This window comes from Cicer arietinum, chromosome 5 (assembly GCF_000331145.2).
Source record: "Cicer arietinum cultivar CDC Frontier isolate Library 1 chromosome 5, Cicar.CDCFrontier_v2.0, whole genome shotgun sequence".
NCBI classification, from domain to species: Eukaryota; Viridiplantae; Streptophyta; class Magnoliopsida; order Fabales; family Fabaceae; genus Cicer; species Cicer arietinum.
In genome coordinates this window covers 57097984-57120609 of record NC_021164.2, presented here as the reverse complement: position 1 = coordinate 57120609, position 22626 = coordinate 57097984, and the positions used below count along the sequence as shown (strand labels likewise).

At 30.7% G+C, this 22626-nt stretch overlaps 2 protein-coding genes across 3 annotated transcripts; both read right to left on the bottom strand.

Annotated features, from left to right (window-relative positions):
- Window positions 1–923: 923 nt before the first annotated feature.
- Window positions 924–4229, bottom strand: LOC101514147 (transcription initiation factor TFIID subunit 15b). Of its 2 annotated transcripts, XR_189822.4 has the most exons (7): window positions 3805–4228; window positions 3607–3724; window positions 2793–3477; window positions 2376–2526; window positions 2199–2280; window positions 1570–1775; window positions 924–1451 (listed from the first exon to the last, which is right to left on the bottom strand). XR_189822.4 is itself a non-coding variant. In XM_004500252.4 (6 exons), exons 1-6 carry the CDS (start codon window positions 4139–4141, stop codon window positions 1661–1663), a joined length of 1488 nt encoding a protein of 495 aa, XP_004500309.1. In that variant the 5' UTR covers window positions 4142–4229; the 3' UTR covers window positions 924–1660. The 2 variants fall into 2 exon arrangements, 1 of the variants encoding a protein (XP_004500309.1); XM_004500252.4 differs by having other exon boundaries at window positions 924–1775; window positions 3805–4229.
- A 5194-nt stretch (window positions 4230–9423) lies between these two features.
- LOC101513799 (glucan endo-1,3-beta-glucosidase 9) lies at window positions 9424–12657 on the bottom strand. Its single transcript, XM_004500251.4, has 2 exons — window positions 12226–12657; window positions 9424–10773 (listed from the first exon to the last, which is right to left on the bottom strand). The coding sequence occupies exons 1-2, from the start codon at window positions 12567–12569 to the stop codon at window positions 9669–9671; spliced, it is 1449 nt and encodes a 482-aa protein (XP_004500308.1). The 5' UTR covers window positions 12570–12657; the 3' UTR covers window positions 9424–9668.
- Window positions 12658–22626: the final 9969 nt, after the last annotated feature.

Genomic DNA, 22626 nt, shown 5'->3' with positions numbered 1-22626 from the left:
ATGTTTGCAGGTGATGCCAAATTGCAGTCTGGAGATTAGTGCATCAAAAATAACACCTAAAAACTTCAAGAGGAGTCGTTCTTAATGCAAGGAGACACGACAGACTTGATTTGAAAAGAGGGGGCAAGAGAAAGCAACATCGGTGGAAGAACCTCAATAGATAGGTAACCACAAATAGGTTACAGTATAACACTCAACAGCTGTTACTTGAAATTAATAAGGTCCTTGATATCATTATTGGCTATTACAATACTTAAAATTACAAAATCGATGGACTAAATGCAAGAAGCCAATTAATATATATATTTGAATGGCCCAAAGAGGGGTTTTAAATTTCCAGTGGTTCTTGCTTCCAAATAATTATGATATGTAGATTTGAGGCTTATTTTTTAGAGAAATCTTACTGACACATACACTTCAAAAGACTGTGTACTACTTACTATCAGCATTTTTTTCAGTTGAACATGTAAAGAACAAACACTTAAATCTCTCAAAATGACAATTTGGTCACTTTAAATATTTATGTTCCTAAATTTAGTACTTTTTCCAAATATGATACTTCAAAATAAAAAAGTTTATTGTTTATGCTAATGCAACATGAAACTATTTAACGAAGTTGACAAGTTTTTTCTTTAATTTAAGAGAAAATAGATTATAACCACGCAAATTTTTAAGACTAAGTTTTCTGATTGTTACCATTTGCAGAACCAAAAAACTGATTTCCTCTCAAAATGTAAGCTTCCTCTTTGAAAAATTTAATGACAAAAAGTATCATGGTTGTTTAACAAGCAATTTTTTAGAGGGAAGAAGTTGTACACTATTGTTGCTATATACCTAGGATCTGCATGGTAATAAAACTGCATTCAATACATGAACGAATTGCCTGGTAATAAAACTGCTTTCAATACATGAAATCTGCCTGGTAAGAAAACTGCTTTCAATAGAGGCAGTTGCAGTTTGTATAAAATTAACTCAATAAAAAACTAAATTGTAACCAAGATCTGTTCGACAGCTAATTCAAAGAGTTATTATCAAAACTTAAGGGCACCAAGTAACTTAAGAGCAATAAAAGACTTCAAAGGATATTACAATGCCTCGATTCCCAACAGGCTATCAGTATATAACTTGTAATGAAAAAGATGTGAATGATTTTGAAGATAACTACATGCAGAATAACTAATATCCTGGCAAATCAGATTGCACTTGAAACACACTAAAGGGATTAAATGATCCATTAAACTGTGACTGATATACAGTTTATATTAAGTCGTGCAATAACCGGCTTGTACCAGATGCCACATGGGATGAGCCAGGGTTGCAAGCATTAATCCACATAATGACATATGGTTTAATTTTCAAGCAAGTATAAAGCACGTTTTCATGAAAGCAGCACTCACCTGAAATAATCAACCTAGCTTAGCAGCAATTATTTGGAGACTATCCACATGCCTCTATAAAAACATTCACATGATTAAATTAATTAATCCCTGGCTAAAAGTCAAACCCAACGGCTAATAACCGAAAAAGCAGGAGCGAAGAGGTCTTGCTCAAAGTAAGTGAACAACCTACCTCTAAGAATCCAGTTCAAGAAACCAGCCAACTGAAATAATAAATCCCTCAGACCCAATTCATAGTACATAAAACGTTCAATGAAGAAGCTTTAGTATGGGCGTGAGCGATTCCCACTATAATGATCCCGCCTATCAGGACCAGAAGCACCCCCATCTCTATAATTGTCTCTGCGCCTATCTCCACCATAGCCACCCCTATTTCCCCTATAAAACAAGAATAACAATTAATATTGAACTTCAAAAGAGAGAGAATTCTCAAAAGGAAAACACTGAACGTATATAAACACGGTCAGTTGATGTATAAACTTGCCAGTGTAATAATTAAACAAATCAAATAAGAGTAAAAAACTACAAAAATCCTAATATAACCAAACCTAAAACTCAATTTGATTAATCATTTCATTATAGTTATTAACGGAAGTAAATGAGCTCAATACTCACCATCTTCGACATTTATGCTTAAACACATGAAAAAAATAAAGGATAGATAAATAGATTTAATGAATGAACACTATTGAATTCTATTGATGCATAGCCCAAGATTTCTATCCCAATCTACAACATAAGCATATCATTCAACCTCAAACATATAGAACTAGGCAGTATTTAGAATATAATAATGCATACCCATGGCTATTTGATTGTGGAGCCCTTGGTGCAGATTTCTCTGCCATCGCAACACTGATTTTGTACCCCCTCAAATTATAATCTGAAATTGCAGATTCATGATGAGTAACTTAATATGAGTAATTATATCAACCAATATGTCTATAGCAACAACAAAAAAACAGTTCAAATAAGTACCGTTATAAAAACCGCCTGCAGAGTGAGCTGCAGAAGGATCTTCGTAAGCAAGGCATGCATCACCCTTGTTCTTTCCACTTTCATCGGTGTAGATTTTAATGTTATAAGGCCATTGATCTTTATAACCCCTCTTTTGCTTTATTCTTGCAACCTAAGAAGTTAAAATCACATGTAACAAATGTCACAAATGTCGAAGCCTGTAAAGCTCCACAAAGAGAATGAAAAAATAAACCTATTTCCACCAGTACAACTGGGTTGCATTTCTTACAAAAAGTACAATACACTATATCTCAAAAATAAGTTTATGCATCAAAATTAGAATGTGAGTTCACTCCAAAAGAGGAACTTCCATGTAAAATATTCCTGATTGATAATTGAGAAAAATAAAGAGTAAGTGTCAACAGATCGGAACATTACTTGTCCAATGCCTCCAAAAAGTTCCTGCAATTCTTCAACATTCACATCTGGTGGTAAGTTTGAGATGTAGATTCTAGAGTTGTCACATTTATCCCCACAATTCTCATCGCACTGCTTCACCGGAGCTGGTGGTTCGGCAGGAGCTCCACCACGATTACCAGCACCATAACCACTGTCATATCCAACTGCAGGTGCAGCCCTACCACCACTCCGTCCATCACCTTGATTATCTCCACCATAACCACCCGTGTTACCCCCATATGAAGGAGGATACGAATTAGGTCCACCAGTATAGCTTGTAGGTGGAGGAACAGCATCTGTTCCATAATTTGCATTTGCACCGTAAGTAGGTGGGTAGTTTCCACCACCACCACCCCCATAAGGTTGAGCAGCAGGAGGAGGAGCTTGACCATAGCCACCATCTTCTCTTCCTTGATTACCACCATATGAGCCGCCCCTACTGCTCCCTCCACTTCTTCCATCATTGTTATTACCCCTTCCACTATTATAGTCATTACTTCTACCTCCATCATAGTTTCCAGATCTACCTCCTCGGTTACTGCCATATCCACCACCGCTTCCTCCTCTATTATAACCACCACCACCGCGGTCATTACCACTGGTAGGACATGGGGTACCGCATTTGTTACATTCAGTCCTTCTGGCAAAGTTCGAGTTTCCACAACTATATATATATATAGATAGATATATATAACAATCAAGAATCATGTAAGAAACGAAAGAAACAGCAGTACAAAGTTAAGAGAAAAGAATCATGAAAAACAAAAATTGATTCTCTAGAGCAAAATCAGACCTTTCGTTAGGGCAACGCCAATCTCCGTCTCTGCCACTTCCACCACCACCACGGCCGCCACGTCCACCACCACCTCGTCCACCGCGATCTCCACCTTGAAAACCACCACTGCCACCACCTGATGAAATTCACACCAATTAAGTATATAATATTGAGAATAAACGATAAGGTTAAAAATTACAGATCAAAACTACAAACCTCGACCTCCATATCCACCGCCACCGCCTCCTCTTCCACCGTATCCTCCACCGTCGTTTCCACCATACCCACTCCTTCCGCCGTAACTTCCACCATCGTTACCTCCATACCCGCCGCCTCCACCGTTTCCGCTTCCTTTAGCTCCATAACCTCCACCGCTTTCATGACCACCATAGCCACCACCGGTGTTGCCTCCTCCGAAACCACCTCCTCCATAATTTCCACCGCCACCACCTGCACCACCTCCGTAACCACCGGATGAACCGTATCCGCCGCTAGCTCCATAGGACGGTGGCGCAGAGCCACCTCCTCCATCTTGACCGTAACCTCCAGACATGATTCGATCTAGGGTTTGCTACGACCGCAAGAGAGAAAGTGAGATTTTTGGGCACTGAAGCTTCTCAAGTAATCTAACGGAATGTACTGTGGAATGGGCTAAACGGGAAAGGCCGTACTAGTATACTACCTGGAAATATGGGCTAGTCCATTAGCCAATAAGGTTTTAGGCCTTCCCATTTGAACAAAGGTGAACGTCTTTTCGCACTCCCATTTTTGCTATTACACCTTCGTTATTGATTTTTATTGTGCTTTTATTGTGTTATTGAATAAGGTTTATTGTGCTTTTTAGACTCTATAATATAAAGGAAATATAGTTGTGGCATCTGTAATTTTTTTTATTATATCTTTATTATTTGAGATTCATACACTTTTAGTCCCTTGACGAATTCGGTCTTCCAAAAATACATCACGTGTGATGAGGTGGAATAATGATTTCTTTTACAATCTACTTATTTTATAAATGAATGGAAAAAAAATTAAAAAGAAGAAGAAAATGATATGAAGAAGGAACATGAGGAAAACACATAAATGAAAAAAACCTAGGAGAAAAACGAGGGAACTAGAAAACAAAGAAGGAACGTTACACATCGTGGAATCGATCAAAACTACGACATTTTATTCCATAGCATAGAATACTTATTGTTATTGGATTTGGACATTTATTATAATCCACTTATTCGCTCCTTCAACATTCTTTATGTGGGATGTTATATACAACAATCTCAATGCACACCAGTGGCGAAGCAAAATTGTATGAGAGAGATCATGTGAGAGCATAGAAAGAGAAATGGTTGGCCGACAAGGGTCAACAAGCCAAATTTTAATAAGGATAAAGGTATTTCGTTGTGAAGTATTGGAGAGGTGATCTCGATTACTAGGTTGAATGGAGTGTTATACTTATTAGGGATATAATAAATACGAACCCAATTTTTTTTATAATTCAAAATTGCATTAATAAGAAAGAAAGAAAGAAAGAAAGAAAGAAAGAAAGAAAGAAAAACAAAAAAACAAAAATAAAAGTTGAGGGGAATAAACCTAACCAAGGAAAAATAAAAAGCAAAACAACAAATAAAATTCTAAATGTCAGAAAGACCACTAGAGCGAGTCTTATAGATAGTCGTTATCTTAGATTATTTAGTTTTCTTTTTAATTTTAAAGACTACTTTAGTATAATCATTTTTCTTATTCCAAAATCCATTCAAAATATGCATGTCATGGGCAACACTCTCGTTGAAATAATGTTTTGTAGGTGTTTGAAGACTGTGAAAAATTTCATCCTCTAACATTGTGTCACCGTAAAAGCCTACAATATGTATATTAAGAAACTCAGTTACTTGATTATTCTCTCTTTGAATTTCCTTAGTATTATTAAGGCTAAATTACATCTATGGTCCCTTAACTTAATTTCAGGTAACGTTTTAGTCTTTTATCTTTTTTTTCCCAACTTGGTCCTTTATTTTAATTTTAAGTGACAATTTGATATTTTATGTTTTAAAATTTCAACAATGTTATTCTTTTTTATACAAAAATTCAAAAAAAAAAATTCAATCAAAACCCATAAAATCAATTATATTCTTCAATATAATACAAATTTCATCAAATTCGTAACACAAATCTTCAAATAAACTCATATTTTCATACTTTATTTGATTTTGTTAGGAATAAAGGACTAAATCGGAAAATAAAAAAAAAAAGATAAAGGACTAAAACGTTACCTGAAATTAAATTAAGGGACCACATATGTAATTTAGCCTATTATTAATTATATTGTTAGTTGTCTTAAACAAACTATTGCCTAAGAACTCATGAATGACATTAACAACTGCTCTATTAACAGTGTTATTTAGACCAATATTGTCATCCATATCTTCTTTTTACAAGAGATCAACACTAACAAGCTTACCATCAGCAAGAGTGTTTTACTGACTTGAGTGATTTAATCCCAAAAGCAAATTGCTATCCACACACAAACTAGCAAACCCATGATTGACCTCCACAAATAGTCACTTTATCAATCATAGACTTTTGAACTACAACACCATTAATACTCGTGACTACTTATCAACCGTAGCTCTTTGAGTTATAATAGTTGTATCACCCTCTTTCAGAAAACATGCAACATTTAAAAAAAAAAATTAAAAAAATTTGAATGAATAATTAAATGAGTACTTAAATTATTATATCCTTATAATTTCAACTGTTGCACTCCCTACGTTAAAAGGCATAAGTCAAAACCGCATAAATTTTTCTTTTGTTTGAGAACAAAGTTTCTTGAAGCTAAATAAAAACAGAGAATAAAAGTATTATATACTGTTAATATAAATACATAATCAATAGCTTGTATACATTTTACACTAACAATAGTTAACAAAAATATTGATTTCATTATCTTACCACATTATTGAAACTTTTGTCATAAAATAAATACATAATCAATAGTTTGTATCATAAAATAAATCCTCAATCAATAGTTTGCATTTCTGATCAGATCAACCTAGATCAACCTAAATATGCTCATAAACTCATAAAATTATCTAGCAATCAATTAAATCAACCAATTGTTATTCCTTCTGGTCACATATACACAAAATATATGGAAATATTTTTTTGTCCCTATTATAAAAAAAAGTACACTATCATTTTATTTTTTTTATTCAATATCAAAATCAATTAGCAATATTTAATTATAGAGTAATTAATCGATTCGCTTCAAATGTGTCAGATTAGTGTTAATAACTTCACATTGTAACATCAAATAATAAAATTCAAATTCCATACAAGACAATTGTCAAATGATCATTAATAACACTATTATTAATAATAATAACTTTCCTTTCTCCATTATTTTTTAACAAATAAATTGACATTATTTAATTTATTTAAAAATAATATTTAGTGAGTAAAAAACAGAATAAATTTGTCCATAAAAAGTAAGAACATGCAAAACATAAAAATAAAATGATATTTTGTCAAATAATAATATTATTTTATTTGACATGAAATCAAATAAGAGATTCTTAAATTTAGGGGCGTTAAAGAAATCGGTGTGGTCGAAAGATGTTCAAAAGGTGCATTGACTTAGTAGTATAAGAGAGATTGTTGGTTTAATAGTAATATAGTCAGAGTGGTAGGTAATAGTTAAAATACTTTATTTTGAAAAAACTCTTAGCTGAATAGAGGTTTGTTGTGTGATCGTTTTGGTATACTTTTTTAGTATTATTACTAATAAAAATGTAACAATTGCTTAACCGAATAGGTTAGGTTGGAGTTTGGAGGGTGGAGGTGAGAATGAAGGAGGAGATTGTTCGTTTGAAAGGAAGAATGTGGGAAGATTGTTGTGTTTTGCGTGCTAATAATGTCTTGCAAAATAATAATTGGTCATGCTGAAGGGTATTATGTTAAAGATGTTTACTTAGTGTTGACTCGTCATCTAAGGCTTCTTGAACTAATTTGAGATAAATTGTTGTCTTTAAAATTCTTTCTTTGCTTGGCAATTGTTCAACAACAGGATACCAGCAGAAGAAAATTTGGCGCATAGGGATTTAGTTTCGAATAAATATGCGTGTGTGTCGGAGGCTCTGATAAATTTGAAAATGTAACTCATATAATTTTTTATTGTCCTCGTTTTGGTGCGATTTGGAATCATCATCTTCTTTGGTTAGGTATTTTGAGCGTTCTTTCAAATGCTGTTTTCGATCATGCTTCTCAGTTTTGTGATTTACTTTCTCAAAATAGGGAAATCAAAATATACTTGCAAGTGATTCGGTTAACTTCTACTCGGGAGATTTAAAAGGAGCGTAACATCACTTTTTTTTTCTTTTCGAGAACGGTGTGTCTTAAGTGTTTGGTGGATTGCATTAAAAAATGCTCTTGGCAGTGGATTAAAGCAAGAGGAGTGTTAGGAGGAACACACTTTTTAGTACACGTTTTCTAACACACTTCAAGGCTAAGACTTTTCAAAAAAGCACATGTTAAAAAGTTGGTTTAATTGTAGTTTTGGTCTCACTATTTTAGCTGAATCACGAAATTTGTCCCCTTATTTTATGTCTCCCCAATTTTAGTCTTCCAAACAGAATTTTGATCCAAAACATGATGAAATGTTATTTTTTTGCACTTATTTAAGCTACACTATGCCTCAAGATCTCATAGTGCAACAATTCTACCTGAAATATATGATTATAGATGATATGATGCGACTTAAAAAAATGACATTTCAAAATCTTAACCAAAACTGGAGATAAATAAAATGTGAGAACTACTTTCGTGATTCAGTCAAAATAGAGGAACTAAAACTGCAGTTAAGCATAAAAAGTTTGATTATGCATTTTCTCTTTAGTGGGCAAATTCGATGGATTATTTACTTGTTTTGTCTTTTCATAATGTGAAATATCTTTTGACTCATTGTTTGGTGAATTTTGTAACTCTTTTGGTCTTTTCTTTGTACATCTTGTGTTTGACATAAAGTTTCTTTATACATAAAGTTTCTTTTGACTCGTTGTTTCTTTGTACAAAGTTTGATTTGTACATCCTGTGTTTGACTTGTTATTTTTGGCTTTTAAAAGAAAATCATCTTAACCAAAAATAATAAAGACATGATAAAAGTCAAATAATTATCTTGATCAATATTTTTTTAAAGATAATTTTTGGTTAAGATTATTAATGTCAAGACATGATAACGCTCAACTTTGAAGTTTCGTAATCATGGAACTTTCTTTAATTTCACTATTTAAGTTCTACATTGAAAAATATACTCTCTTACACTCTTATTTTTAACTATATTATAAGGGCACCACCAACTCATGAGAAAATAAAAAATAATTAGAAAATTGATCTAAAAAAATTAATATTTGAACCCAGTTTAAATTATATGGACTTTAGTTATTTATTTAATTAATTTTTATAAATATTTTAACTTAAAGTTGAAGAAACAAATTTGTTCCTTTAATTTTTTTGTCTTTTAATTCAAGCTATCGTTTGAGTTGCTCATAAACTAGAATCGAGCTGAAAATTATGTTCGTGACAAATTCAAATCGAGTTTCGAGTTGAACCAATTCTTATCGAGTCGAACTAAGCTAAACCCAAGTTCGATTGAGCTCGGCTCATTTCCAACCCTATCTTTAACTTAACTCAAAAAAGAAGTAACCATGATCCACTTGGTTCCTTCCAACACTATTAACCACATGTAAGAAATGATAACTAACCAATTACCAACCTAAGGCTAAGATTTTAAAGAGAATAAATTGCCAAAACAAACACTTCAAAGAGATCAAGCCTATAATTGATCAAAACTTAACAATCAATAGAACCTTCCTCAAGAACAACTCAAATTCAGGAAATGGTATCTCATGTTCAATCACATCCACTAAATAACCATGGAACATGCAAACAAAATTGATAACCTGAATACTTTAATTGCATGAATAAATTAACTACAAAAAGAGCTAACCATTTTAACTCATCAACAAACATCTACAAGATTACCACAGGCCATGAGCTGCAAAAATGATCCTAATTTTTTACTTATGTCAAACCCCCAAAGATGCCAAAAGGGTCGTTACAAGTAGAATCATCCATTGGAAACTAACCACCCTGTAAAATTCTGCGTGAGAAGTGTGAATCTCAATTGGAAACCTACAATGATCCATGGACGGATCAACGGTTGTGATTAAACCGAGACCTCCAAAATTGCAGCTTTCGGCTTTCTGATCATGCTGCTGATAATAACTGTTAAAAGCATATGATATGTTACTTGGCCATGTGATGTTAAAGCAAGATCCACCAGGAGATAGTGCAGTGCAATCAGCATTTGCACAAGCCTCTAAAGCACTTGCAGTTGCATTAGACAAGTCTTTATTGTTGTTCACAACACACCACTTGGAAGAAAGATACTCAACATCTTGAGCATTCACAAGACTCTTTGAATCCTGGCCGAGATCAACATGGTACTTCGCTTGGCCATCGAAGGTGAATAAACCCCAATGCCTTTCGAAGTTTCCACCAGCAATGCTCCTTTGATCCTCGTCTAGAAGGCTGTGAATGTATGTTTCATGTGGTGGCTGATGTGGTCGAAGCGGGGTTCCTAAGTTGCTATGAAGGTGGTTCATTAGCCCTTTCATGAAGGTTTCTGCGAGGTTTGATGTTGCGTTCGCAGCTCCGTCTGTTGGCCAACCAATCTTTGAAACAACAATTTCCATATTAGGAAATCCTACTGTTGATAACGCGGTAATAACAGTATCGTAGCTCAAATCAAAGCTATTTTTGTATGTTTTGTGGCTAAGTTTATGAGGGTGCGCGGTTTCTTTAAAGAGTGAAAAATCCAGTGAAATGTTTTTGGTCTGAAGGAAGGTTATGAACGGAGAAATGGTCACGAAGAAAGGCGATCTGTGCTTGTCGAGAAACGCGAGGAGCTCGATCATGGTTTTGTTGATGTCGGACCTAAAATGCGCTTCAGAGGACAGGTTGGATCTAGACTCAAAACTATCAAAGCTGCATGGAACTACAACTTTCACTTTGTTGTCCAATTTTGCTTTCTTTAACGCAGCTTGAATGTTCATAGCAGCTCCAATTATGAAGGGATGGAATTGTTCGCCGTAACTTTTGAGAAACGGCTCATCACCAACAGCAACATATCTGCATAAGGTAAATTTAGAACCATTTATGTAAAGTGAATCATACTTTAGAAATACATAATCCACTTTCAACTAATGGTAAAAAATTTCAACAGTTCTCTAGGTGGTTCTAACCAAAATGAATGGCAGATCTATTTGTCCTACCTACAACAGTACAACTACAGGGAAGAACCATATAAGATGAAATATTTTCTGGAAATTGGAAATGCTTTTTTTAGTAATAAAATCTCAGCCCCCGGAAGCATTTCACTGAAGCCTGGAGGAAAATTGGAGTTTTAGTTAATATATAGTCATTGTCAAGGGAGACTTATGAGTACTTATTTGATGCTCCATGGCTAATGAATTTAATTGATCTAGCATTTCATGCTGCACTAGCATGCAATACTGAGAAAACAGTAACATTGTTTTGTTCAAAAATTCAACTCTTCAAAGAAAAAGACCCAACATAATGTTTCTATCTGAAATGTGTATATTCAGAATAGAAGTAAATGTAGTTCACCATATCTTGGGAACTCACCGTGTTATCATCTCCTAATATATGGACTAGTAAAACAGTTTTGACAACTCTCTTATACTCATGTAGAGAGAAACCATGAAACATTGGCTTTTGCTAATTTTAGTTCTTTTATCTCTTTGTCACGGTAGCTAATTTTTAACTGACACATTCCAACTCTGCTTCCTCTTCAGTCTTCCCTAAACATATCATGATCATCTATTTTCTCTCCTACTTAATCATTGAACACATTTTCCAGACCTGCACAACCATAGCAGCATCCCGTTCAGATTAACCTCACATTATAACCTGCATAATACTATCTTATTTTTCTTTTCATTTATATAAATATGATGCACTTAAGCATTAACTTCATCACATAACTTTCAATTGCTCTCTCAACTCCACCAATCTAGCATCTCACTTGCTTTCTAATTGAATCTGGAACTCGCCGACAACGTCGTGGGTTTTGGCACCATTGGAAGATTGAGTACTCAAACCCCATTCAGCTGACAATACCTATGGCATTGTTTTTTATTTGTATTAAACCAACAGCTTCCAAGTGAAAGGATACCTAGTAATCTAAAATTCGGCCGAGAGATAAGAAAGTCTGACCAATGATTGTTCCAATCAAAATTCGAACTCAGATTCTCTCGAACATAACTGAAGTTTATTAACCACTTGGTCACCTATGACATTGTTTGCTCTATAATATCTATAAAACTTCCTAATTCACTTACTAATTATTATATCACTTTTGCTAAGTCTTTACGTTGTTATCAAAAGCTTCACAACAACAAATATAAAAAAGAGGGAAAAAACAAAAAACAAAATAGGCAACAATCTATTGAGAATTAAATAAAACAAAAATGAGAAAATATAATAAGAATACATTAATAACAAAACTATAAAAGCATGAGCGAAAAATAGGAAAAAATAGAGCAAAGAAAAGTGACATACTCAATTCGAGTTCCACCGCCTCCATTAGAAACATAACGGGTAACATTATCATGAAGCCAATTATCCGCAGCTTTTCTAGAAGAGTTTAAGCTTCTAAGCATAATGTTAGGAATACCAACAGTGACACCAACGTTAGACCCAGAAAGAGCTTGAAGAACATCAGGTTTTGCATCAAAGAGCTTTACTTTGTTGATGTTGTTGGACTTCAAAAGCTTCACTACTTTAATGGGTGGTAATGGGTGTGAAGCCATGGTGCCCCAATTCACACCAATGGATTCAGTTACACAAGTTATGCTGCAAATGGTGAAGAAGGTTATTGTGATGAAGCGTGAAATGGTGGACATTGTTGGTTCTTGAGTTTGGAATTTTGTGAAAGTGGAAAAAGGTTTTCTTTTTGTTTGTGGTAACTTTTTTGTTGGTGGTTTAGTAAGTGTTTTAATGGTTGAAAAGTCTTATTTCAATTTATTATTAAATAAGTTTATGTATAAGGGTATAATTATTAAGTGTTTTGGATAGTGTGATTTATTATTATTATCATTATTATTCAATCCGTTCCTTTTTAATTATCGTAGAAAATTTGTTCTAATTTATTTATTGTTTACAAAATTCAGTATAATATTAATTATTAATTGTTTTAATACATATAAAACATAAATAAAAAATATAATTAACAGAAATAAAGTATAGTCAAAATAGACTTCTAAGAAATTATTGAAATTATTATTACTATTATTAATAATATTAAAACCTGTTTACCTTTAGCACTTTAGTTCAAAAAATAAATTTGGAAGCTGAAGACTTTTTTTTGTTCGTGAGTGACTAGGTGCTAAGAAAATGCTAATAATATATTATGACATTTTTAAAATAAAAATATTATATGAAAGTTATATAAAAATTATGTATTCACTTTTTTTAAAATTCAAAATTTGTTTTTTAATATAAATATTTTATTTTTATATTTTTAACAAATGCCTTTAAAACTCTTATTAATTTAAAAGCACGGTCTTTGATATATGGTTGGACCTGTCTAAGGCCCGCGGCTCGCAGGTAGAAGGCAATAAATAGACCGTTCAGAAAAACAAAGCGCAGAACAACAATGCAACATACATGCTCTTGGTTACATCACATTTATTATTATTATTTTAAGAATCTAGTAAACACGTGTTTTTAGAATATACTACTCTCTTCATCACTTATTATAATATCTATCAATATTAAATGTATCAATAAAGTTTTAAAGTTCAAAATTTTATTTAAAAAATCTTCTATTAAACTTTTAATATTAGACTCTTTTAAAATAATTTTTTTAAATTTTATCTTTTATTTCATTATTTTTATAGGTTTAAGTGAGAGGTATATAGGTTTATTATTTTATTGATGAATATTTTTTAAATAAAATTTGGAAAGTTATTTTTTTGAAAAAATATCAAAAAAAATTCTCATAAATATCTAAAATATTTTTTTGGAAAAATTTTTAAATAATTTTTTCGTTAATTTAAATCTAAAATAATCAAAATTTTATTTTTTGAATTAAAAATTTTAAGAAAAAATATAAATTATTTTTTATCAGAAAAAATTAAAAATATTTAGATGCGTTTATTTGAGTTTAAATAAAAATAATTTTTAGTTAAGAAAATTTAGAGATACGTTTAAAAATAATGTTTTGATTTTCGTTTGTTTAATATCATAAAAATGATTTTTTGTTAAATAATTGTTAATCTGTTTGTATATAATTTTATAAAAACCATTTTTTAAACTACAAAATTATTATAATAAAAAACCTAGATCACATTTGCATGGAAGGAGAAAAACGACCACATATAAGTGCGTGAAACAGAAAATGCAACTAATAAAAAAAAATGATTTTTGATTTGAAAAAATCTGATATAAATGCACCATTTATTTCTTAGAAAAAAATCAAAAAAAAATTTGTCCATTTTTTATAAATTGAAATATTGGGGTCATAGGTCCCACTAAGCCCACAAAATTTTAGGAGTTTTTTAGTTTTAGAGGCTTTCTTTTTTTGGACATTTTCAACTGTGAAATATTTTTGTCTCTCCAACATGTGGACTGGACCAATAATTAGTGAACTTATAAAATTGACACATACGATCAATGATTAGTAGATTTGTGAAATTGACACTTATAATCTACACATGTAGTTGTAAAGAAGTTATATTTTATAATAGTAAATTAATTATGAGTAATTTTGTAAAAAAAATTATTAATACATGTCAAAATTTGTAAATGATCTCATGATTAATGAATGACATATTTAGAAAATTAGATTTTGCATTACACATTTAGATCCATCACATTTGTAATTTTTGTTCATGATCTTCTCAAATTACACTCATAGTCAATATTAAAAGTAAAATAATTTGAACAATTCACACATACTCTCCTTCTAAGAATTCGAAAAAAAGTAATTTTTTTTCTTTGAAATTCTTGAACTGGAAAATTTATTATTCAAATTTCCTAGTTTGAAAAATAACCACCGGTTGAACTTTTTAGTTTCTAAATTTTTTTTATCTATCAAAAATTTTGAAATCGATTTTTTTGTCAAACAGAAATTTCAAAAACGAAAAATTTAGTAGCCAAAAATTTTTCTCAAACTTTTTTTATCTATCGGAATTTTTCGTCAATTTTGTTTTATCTACCGAAAATTTTGAAATAGATTGTCTTGCCTATCAAAAATTTCGAAAACAAAAAACTTGATAGGCAACATATTTTCTAAACTTTTTTTTGCCTATCGAAAATTTCATAGATAAGCCTATTTTTATATGATTTTAATAGGGTATTTACCATTTATTTATCTTATTTTATAGTTTTAATTTCAACTTCTTCTTTTTGATTCATTTATTTATTATATTTGTAGAATTGATCATAAGATTGTAAAATAATTCAAATTGGTCAAACTCATGAGTACAAAAATGAGGTTTGTTGCACACTTCAACGAGATTGAATTCTATTATAAGAAAATGTTGGGAATGTTAGTTGCATAAAATTAGGATTTTGCTATCATAAAGGGGAGAAATCATAAACATAATAAGAGGAGTAAAAAAACTAGAGAGAGAAGAAGGACAAACACTTTAGAAATGTACGAGTCCTTGGAGTTGGAGTAAAATATTTCAAATTTTTTAGCGCAAAAAATCATATTCTTTAAAGGTTTTGTTTCTTTTCTTTTAATAAATAACACTCATATTGTTTACCTTTTTACTATGTGTTAGTTTTAAATTATAGTTTTATTTTAAATTTTTATTGTTTATCTCAATTAAATTATTATTTTATTTTATTTACATGTTTGCGATCACTAGAGCCAACACAAAGGTAAAGCCACTTAACCTCCCTACAAATTAATTTTTTTAGTTAATAAAAGAACTAATTTTTTTTACTTATAAACATGTCTCACATGCTAATGAAAACTAAAACGAATAAAATTTTATATAAATTTAATATTGCCGCAATAAATATTATATCAATTGACTTTATTATCCATGGTAAAAGAAATATTATACGATATCAATGATATTAATTTAATAAATAATTTAATATATAAATATCAACTCAAACATATTAATCAGGTTGAGCTAAAACTTTTATTGAATCGCAAAAGATCTATAAATAAATTACTAAAATTGAAAATATCGATAATTATTCGTTCATATAAGTTAGCGACATTTATTGGTAGAAAGAAGGTAATGTTAAATTTATTAATATATATTTTATTAAAGATAAATCCTCAAACCATCTATCTTCGTCACTTTACGTTCAAAAGTTGTCAATAGAGAAACATGTTATTTGGATAAAATGTTTTGTTTTTGTTGCAAATTATTTAATATTATTCTGAACAAGTAAATTGACTAATAAGGGTGGTACGGATTGAAAAAATTTAATTGAGAGATCATGAGACAAATATTGAATTTATTGCTAACACGAGTTCTTGAAGTGGTACAACGTACATAAACACTATTTTCTTCTTCAACTAAAAGACGAAAAATTCTAGATGAATTATTATATTGTTGTAGAAGAGTTGAATAATCTTATTTTATTTTTTGAAAAATTTAAATAAAATGAATTTGAAAATGTCTTGGTTTCAACCAAAGAAATTTTTATAATCATTAAATAAAATATTAATAATTTATTTAATAACTTTGAAAAGACTCGTGAGAATTTTGCTTTAGGTTTCATAATATGTTGAGCCGGTCCTGGGACGACTGACATTTACATGTTTTAATCAATCAATTGACTAGTAACTAACTACAACTGATTGGTAGATCTATAAGATAATTGAGATTAAGATTCTTATATGATGAAACATAGATACTAATATTTCAATCACTCAACCATTCTTTATTTTTTCTCTCTTAATTATATATTTTATATGGTTAATCAAATAATTTATTTAGAGGAAAAATATTACATTAAATGACGAATCTTTGTTAATAGTTTCAAAGAGGGATTGATAATTGAGAAAACAAATAAGAATTCATATAAAACTAGGATTTGAAGTATTGATATTACAAGTAAAACTATGACTCTATATATACTTTCCATTAGTTAAAAATTGTGTTGTTATATATTCTTGTTATAATTTTTATGCTATCTTACGATTTCATTATCATGAACCAACAATAATTTTTATTAGTCTAAATAATATAAAATCTTGATTCATTTGATAGTTGTTAAATTAATTTATTTGGATACGATAATTTTATAGACTACAACTTGACATACCCGTACATTTGTGGAATTTTGTGCAACACCTGCCCCAGAAAATTTGGCAGGTTAAAATTTTTCTCAATTTTTTTTTTGTTTATAGAAAATTTGAATACAAAAAAGTTTGATAGGTAAAATAATTTCTCAATCTTTTTTGTCTATAAAAAATTTTGAAAACAAAATTTTTGATAAATAAAAAAAATCCAAAAAACTTAAATGAGATAAAGTAAAAGTAAAAAGAATAAAATTGATTTAAGAAAGTATAGGATAGAAATCAAAGGAAGGGGTATCAAATAAAAAATCTAACTTTCACATACAAGATCAATCCAGTTAAGTGAGTTGGACCATTGTTATTGGCTTGACCAGACAACATTGATTTGTTGGGCTATTGGGAGCCATTATTATTTGAAAAATTTACCGTCTACCCCCATATTTGTAACTATACCCCCATAAATTTTTAAAAATGTCAAATATACATTTGGTTCTTTTTTTTTATTTATTATTTTGTCAACTCAAATTAAGATTTACCGGAAAACTTTTAAGTTTTATGGTACATAAGGTTTTTACCAGAAAATTTATTTAAAGTTTTTCGGTACTATTTAAAAAAAAAAATTGGTGTACTGGAAAACATCTTGACAAACTTTTCGGTATGCATAATATGCCAGAAAACTTGTGAAGAAGGTTTCCGAGTTTCCGGTGCACACTAATTTTTTATTTTAAATAACTTCTTTTTCGAAAAACTTGAAAAAAGTTGTTATGTAATAGAACTACTTTATCGAAAAACTTAGAAAAAGTTTTTCGGAATATAACTTTTTTATCGGAAAACTTGAAAAAAAGGTTTAAGTTTTTCGGAATACATAATTAGTACCGAAAAACTTAAAAAAAGTTTTCAGATAAAATTGAATTTTTTTTAATAAATATTAACATTTATACGAGGGTAAAAATGTTATTTCCTTATATTTGTGAGGGGTAAAGGTAAAATGTGAAGAGTACATGATACAATTTTCTTATTATTTTGTAATTATTTCTTTCATATGTGTGTTTTTATTAAAAAAAATAAAAATAAAAATACATCTGTATAATTAATATGATTAATATCAAGGATGAAAGAAAAAATTCTCTTATATTATTTTTATATTATTATTTGTTACTTAACCGAAGAAAAACTAGAGAGTTTTCTCCCATTTTCTATCTATACTCCATTTGTCTTTATATATAAACAAAAATGGTTAAAAAGTGATGAATTTGATCGAAATTTAATATCAATTTTCTTAAATTAATTTTTCTTATATTTAGACAGATGAAATACTTTTGAAGAAAAAAAATTATCCTATAAAAATTTACTTTTGTACAACACGGATTTATATTTTTTTAACAAATACTTAATAAGCATTCAATTATTTTAACTCAGACATTTTTAAAAAATTACTAAATGAATTATACTGATAATTATATATCTTTGTTAAATTGATGAAAAATAATACACCAACGTATTCTTATTTTATTTTTTTTGGCTCAAAAAAGACTTTTCTTTTTTCAATGGTAGGGACAATATGTCATTGATGAGAGAGTAGCTATACAGATACAAACATTGGTCTCAATTAAACATTTTCTTTTTAATCCTCCAATAGGGTGGTTAATAAATTGAACTCCTTATTAGCTAAAATAATCCTATTAGAGATGCTCTAATAAGCATTCCATCAATTTTTTTTAAATATTTCATTTATTATTTTTCTTTGTCTTAAATTATTTATTATTTTATAATACAATACAATATTAATTAATTTATCACTAATATACTCTTATTTATTATATCTCAACTCATCAAATATTTCAACTAAAAGCAACTAATAAGAGTATTTTAGTACACAAAACTCATGTTAACATTGAAATCTCCCTCACAAGAGAGAAGTGGATCTACGTGGGAGTTTGTTGGTAGGTATGACTTCACTTATTAAAGAATAGCTAGGTTGAATGACATTCAGAATAACTTTCATTATGGGTACAACAGATTCATTGATGCACTTGAATCTAAACTCCAAGATGAGTTGACTCAAACTCTTTACCATGAAGAATGCCATTGGTTTCAAAAGTCCAGAGGTAAGAGGATCATTGATGGGTGATAGGAACACAAAATATTATCACTCCATGACAATTATGTGTAGAAGAAAGAATAAAATCATGACGCTTAAAGATGATAATAAAGAGTGAGAGTTTGACGGTATGAAGTTAAATGATATGACTATGCGATATTTTTCTAATTTTTTTCATGAAGATAAAGAGATTAGGGAGCTAATTGTATCATTTTCCTTTTATCCAACACATATGAAGAATCATCACATAATGTTGCGCTCTATGCCTTTTATGGTTGAGATCTAGAAGGCTCTGTTTGATATGGGTCCCCACAAAGCCCTGGGAAGGATGGTTTTCCAGCTCTTTTCTACCAGCATTGTTGGGACATTGTGCCTCCGTCCTTATACCAATTTGCTAGTAGTGTTTGAAATGATCCCTCTCAGATTAACTTGGCTAACAATACTCTTCTGGTGCTCATTCCAAAGGTTGACCAACCGAAGTTTCTCACGCAGTTTTCGTCTTATTTCTTTTTTCAATGTGATTTATAAATTGGTTACTACAATTTTGGTGACTAGTATGCAACCTTTGCTGAATAACATAATCTTTCTGTATCAACCAAGCTTTATCACCGGGAGGAATATTCATCATAATATTATTATAGTGCAATAGATGGTTCATGCAATGAAAATAATGAAGAGCCAAAAGGTCTTTATGTCAATAAAGATCGATTTGGAGAAAGCCTATGACAGACTGAATTGGAATTTTGTTACTCAATGTCTTTGAGATTGTAGGTTTCTTGAGGAGTTAATTAATTTAATTTATCATTGTATTTCTACTTCGTCTTTCAAAATTTTATGGAATGGGGACAAACTTGATTGTTTTGTCCTATTTAGAGGTATTCGACAAAGTGACCCCTCTTTCTACTTATCTTTTTGTCATTTGTATGTGTTCTCTATTGCACATTATCGTTGACCAGGTTGATGCAGGTTATTGGAAACCGATGTGTGTAGGGCGTGTGAGACCTAAGGTTTCTCACCTTCTTTTTGCAGATGACCTTTTACTATTTTCAAAGGCCACTATAGAGCAATCTTACTGCATCACACATTGCTTGGATAAATTCTATCAAGCCTCAGGCCACAAGATCAATATTGAAAATACTCAATTTTTTTCTCAACTAATGCAGATCCTCAACTACAACATGAGATTATGCCACATACGAAGTTCAGAGAAGCTTTGTGTTAAGACAAACTCTCAAATTAAAGTTTTGATGAAAATAAACAAAGGTTAATTAAGAATGTTAATTATGATTCTAAAATTTTATGTTTATTTAAATTGTACTTTTGAGTGAATTAATTCAAAGATTAGAATCAAGCAAAACAAAGAAATCAAATAAAAACTTAACAGATAAAGAAAGGAGAACATTATGGACAAAACGTAGAATGTTCTCCAAGATCAAGACTGATCATCACAACCTCAAGATCAATCAATCTCTATTAGTTCAAAGAAGATTATGCCTCTGAATTTCATGCTAATGTTATCAATACTTGACAAGGATCAAGTAGGATTCATTCTAATCAAAGAAATCATTCGGATCACTAAGATAAAAGGTCATGAATCAAGCAAGTTAAAACAAGACTGAACCTTCTCCAGCTTAACTGTCAAGAAAGTGAATCAATCTTGATATGTACAAGACATCCAGATTCATCAGGAAATCATCCAGAATGATCAAGACTGAACCTCCAGATTGATCATCAATCTCTAAAAAGTTCAAAGACTGACACTCCAGATTGATTATCAATCTCCACAATTCTGCAGAAGTTCATTATCAATCTCCATGATTTGCAGAAGTTCATCATCTTTCTCCAAATTGTTTTGACATAATCGAATCTCTAGATCGAAACAAAATCATCAACAAACATATCTGAAGTATAAAAGATCATTAAACACAAGAGAAATTTGATCAAGAACGAAGAAAAACGCCCAGTCAAACAGATTTTATAAAGTGTCCAAAGGCTGAAATATTTTTATTCATATATATTAGTTTTGGTCAAAACTGAGAAAACACTACCAACAACTCTTTTGACCATTATTAATTGCTCCAAAACGCCTATAAAAGAAATGCCAATGTTCAGGGAAATTGCAAAAGTTCATGTGCTATCAAGTCTCACAAATCATTCACATTCACATACTTGAAATTTTCACTTTCTCAAGAAAGATTAAGTTCTGATTATATATATACTATGTTATTATTGTGCTGAATTCTTTGTAAAGAATCGAATCTCAAACAACAGTTGAGACATCTCAGATTCTATCAAAACAATCTCATCATTATTGTAAAACTCAAACTATAAGTGTTTAGTATAGTTTGAATAGATTGTGAGACATCCTATCAAGGTTGATAGGTAAAGTGATTAAATCTCTTTCTGTGTGGAAAGAAATAGAGCTTGTAACAGATCAAGGTTGATCTGAACTAGGTGCGGTAAAACCAAGAAGGTTATTTGTTTTGAACACTTAGTGGAAAAAAGTCACAATTGCAAGGACTGAACGTAGCCCAAGTTGGGTGAACCAGGATACATCCTTGTGTGGTATTCTTTCTCTTATCTCCTTATTTATTAAGCCTGATTAATTACTTGAGTTAAAAAAACATAAGCTGAATTTTTGTTTTTAAGTTAACCAAGAACGTTCTTTGTTTTCTGTTTTCTTAACCAAAATCATTTTTGAGTTAAATCCTTAAGTTTTTTAGAAATTTTTGAATAGAAACATTTACAATTCAAACCCGCTTCTTTGTAAATCGAAATTGCTACTTCACTCCGAACTTAGGGAAGTATCTTATAGGGGAAAACATTACACATGGTAGAAGCTCTATAAATAGGTTGTTGAGACAAACTCTATATTTAAAGTTTTGATGAAAATAAACAAAGGTTAATTAAGAAAGTTAATTTTGATTCTAAAATGTTATGTTAATTCAACATGTGTTTTTGAGTGGATTTAATTAAGAACAAAATCAAGCAAATCAAGAAAAGCAGCAACAAGATTATTTTGCATCATAACAGAGAATGATCTTCAGCTTCAACAACTGTCCATCACAACATATTGGTCAAACTTTTTCTATCTCTTTGACAAAGAGTCTGCCCTGGAAATTATTCATAACTAATCAATACATGGCAAGGAACAAGTAGGAATCATCCAGACTCAAAAAGGTTATTTGATCTCAAAGATCAAAGGACTCAAAGACAGACAAAAGTCATGACAGTCTGCAAACTCCAAAAATCAAATATCAACAAAGTTCGATCAATCTGGGCATATGACAAAACAATAACAAAGGAAATCCAGAACGTTTAAAACGGGAACTCCATAATGATTATTGAAGCTCAAGAAAGTTTAAATTGATAAACCAAGAACGTTAATCATTCTCCGTTTTTCTGCACAGAGACAACAACTCTGTTTCTCTCTGTCTTGATCTGCAATTCATCTCCAACCTTCTCTAGCTACACTCAAGACTCAAGACAGAGAATGTACCATCCAAGATCAATGAAGAAATGTCAAGAGCACTTTCTAAGAAAGGACAGAACTGCTTTAAATGCTAAACCATTAAAAGTCAAAAAGCTA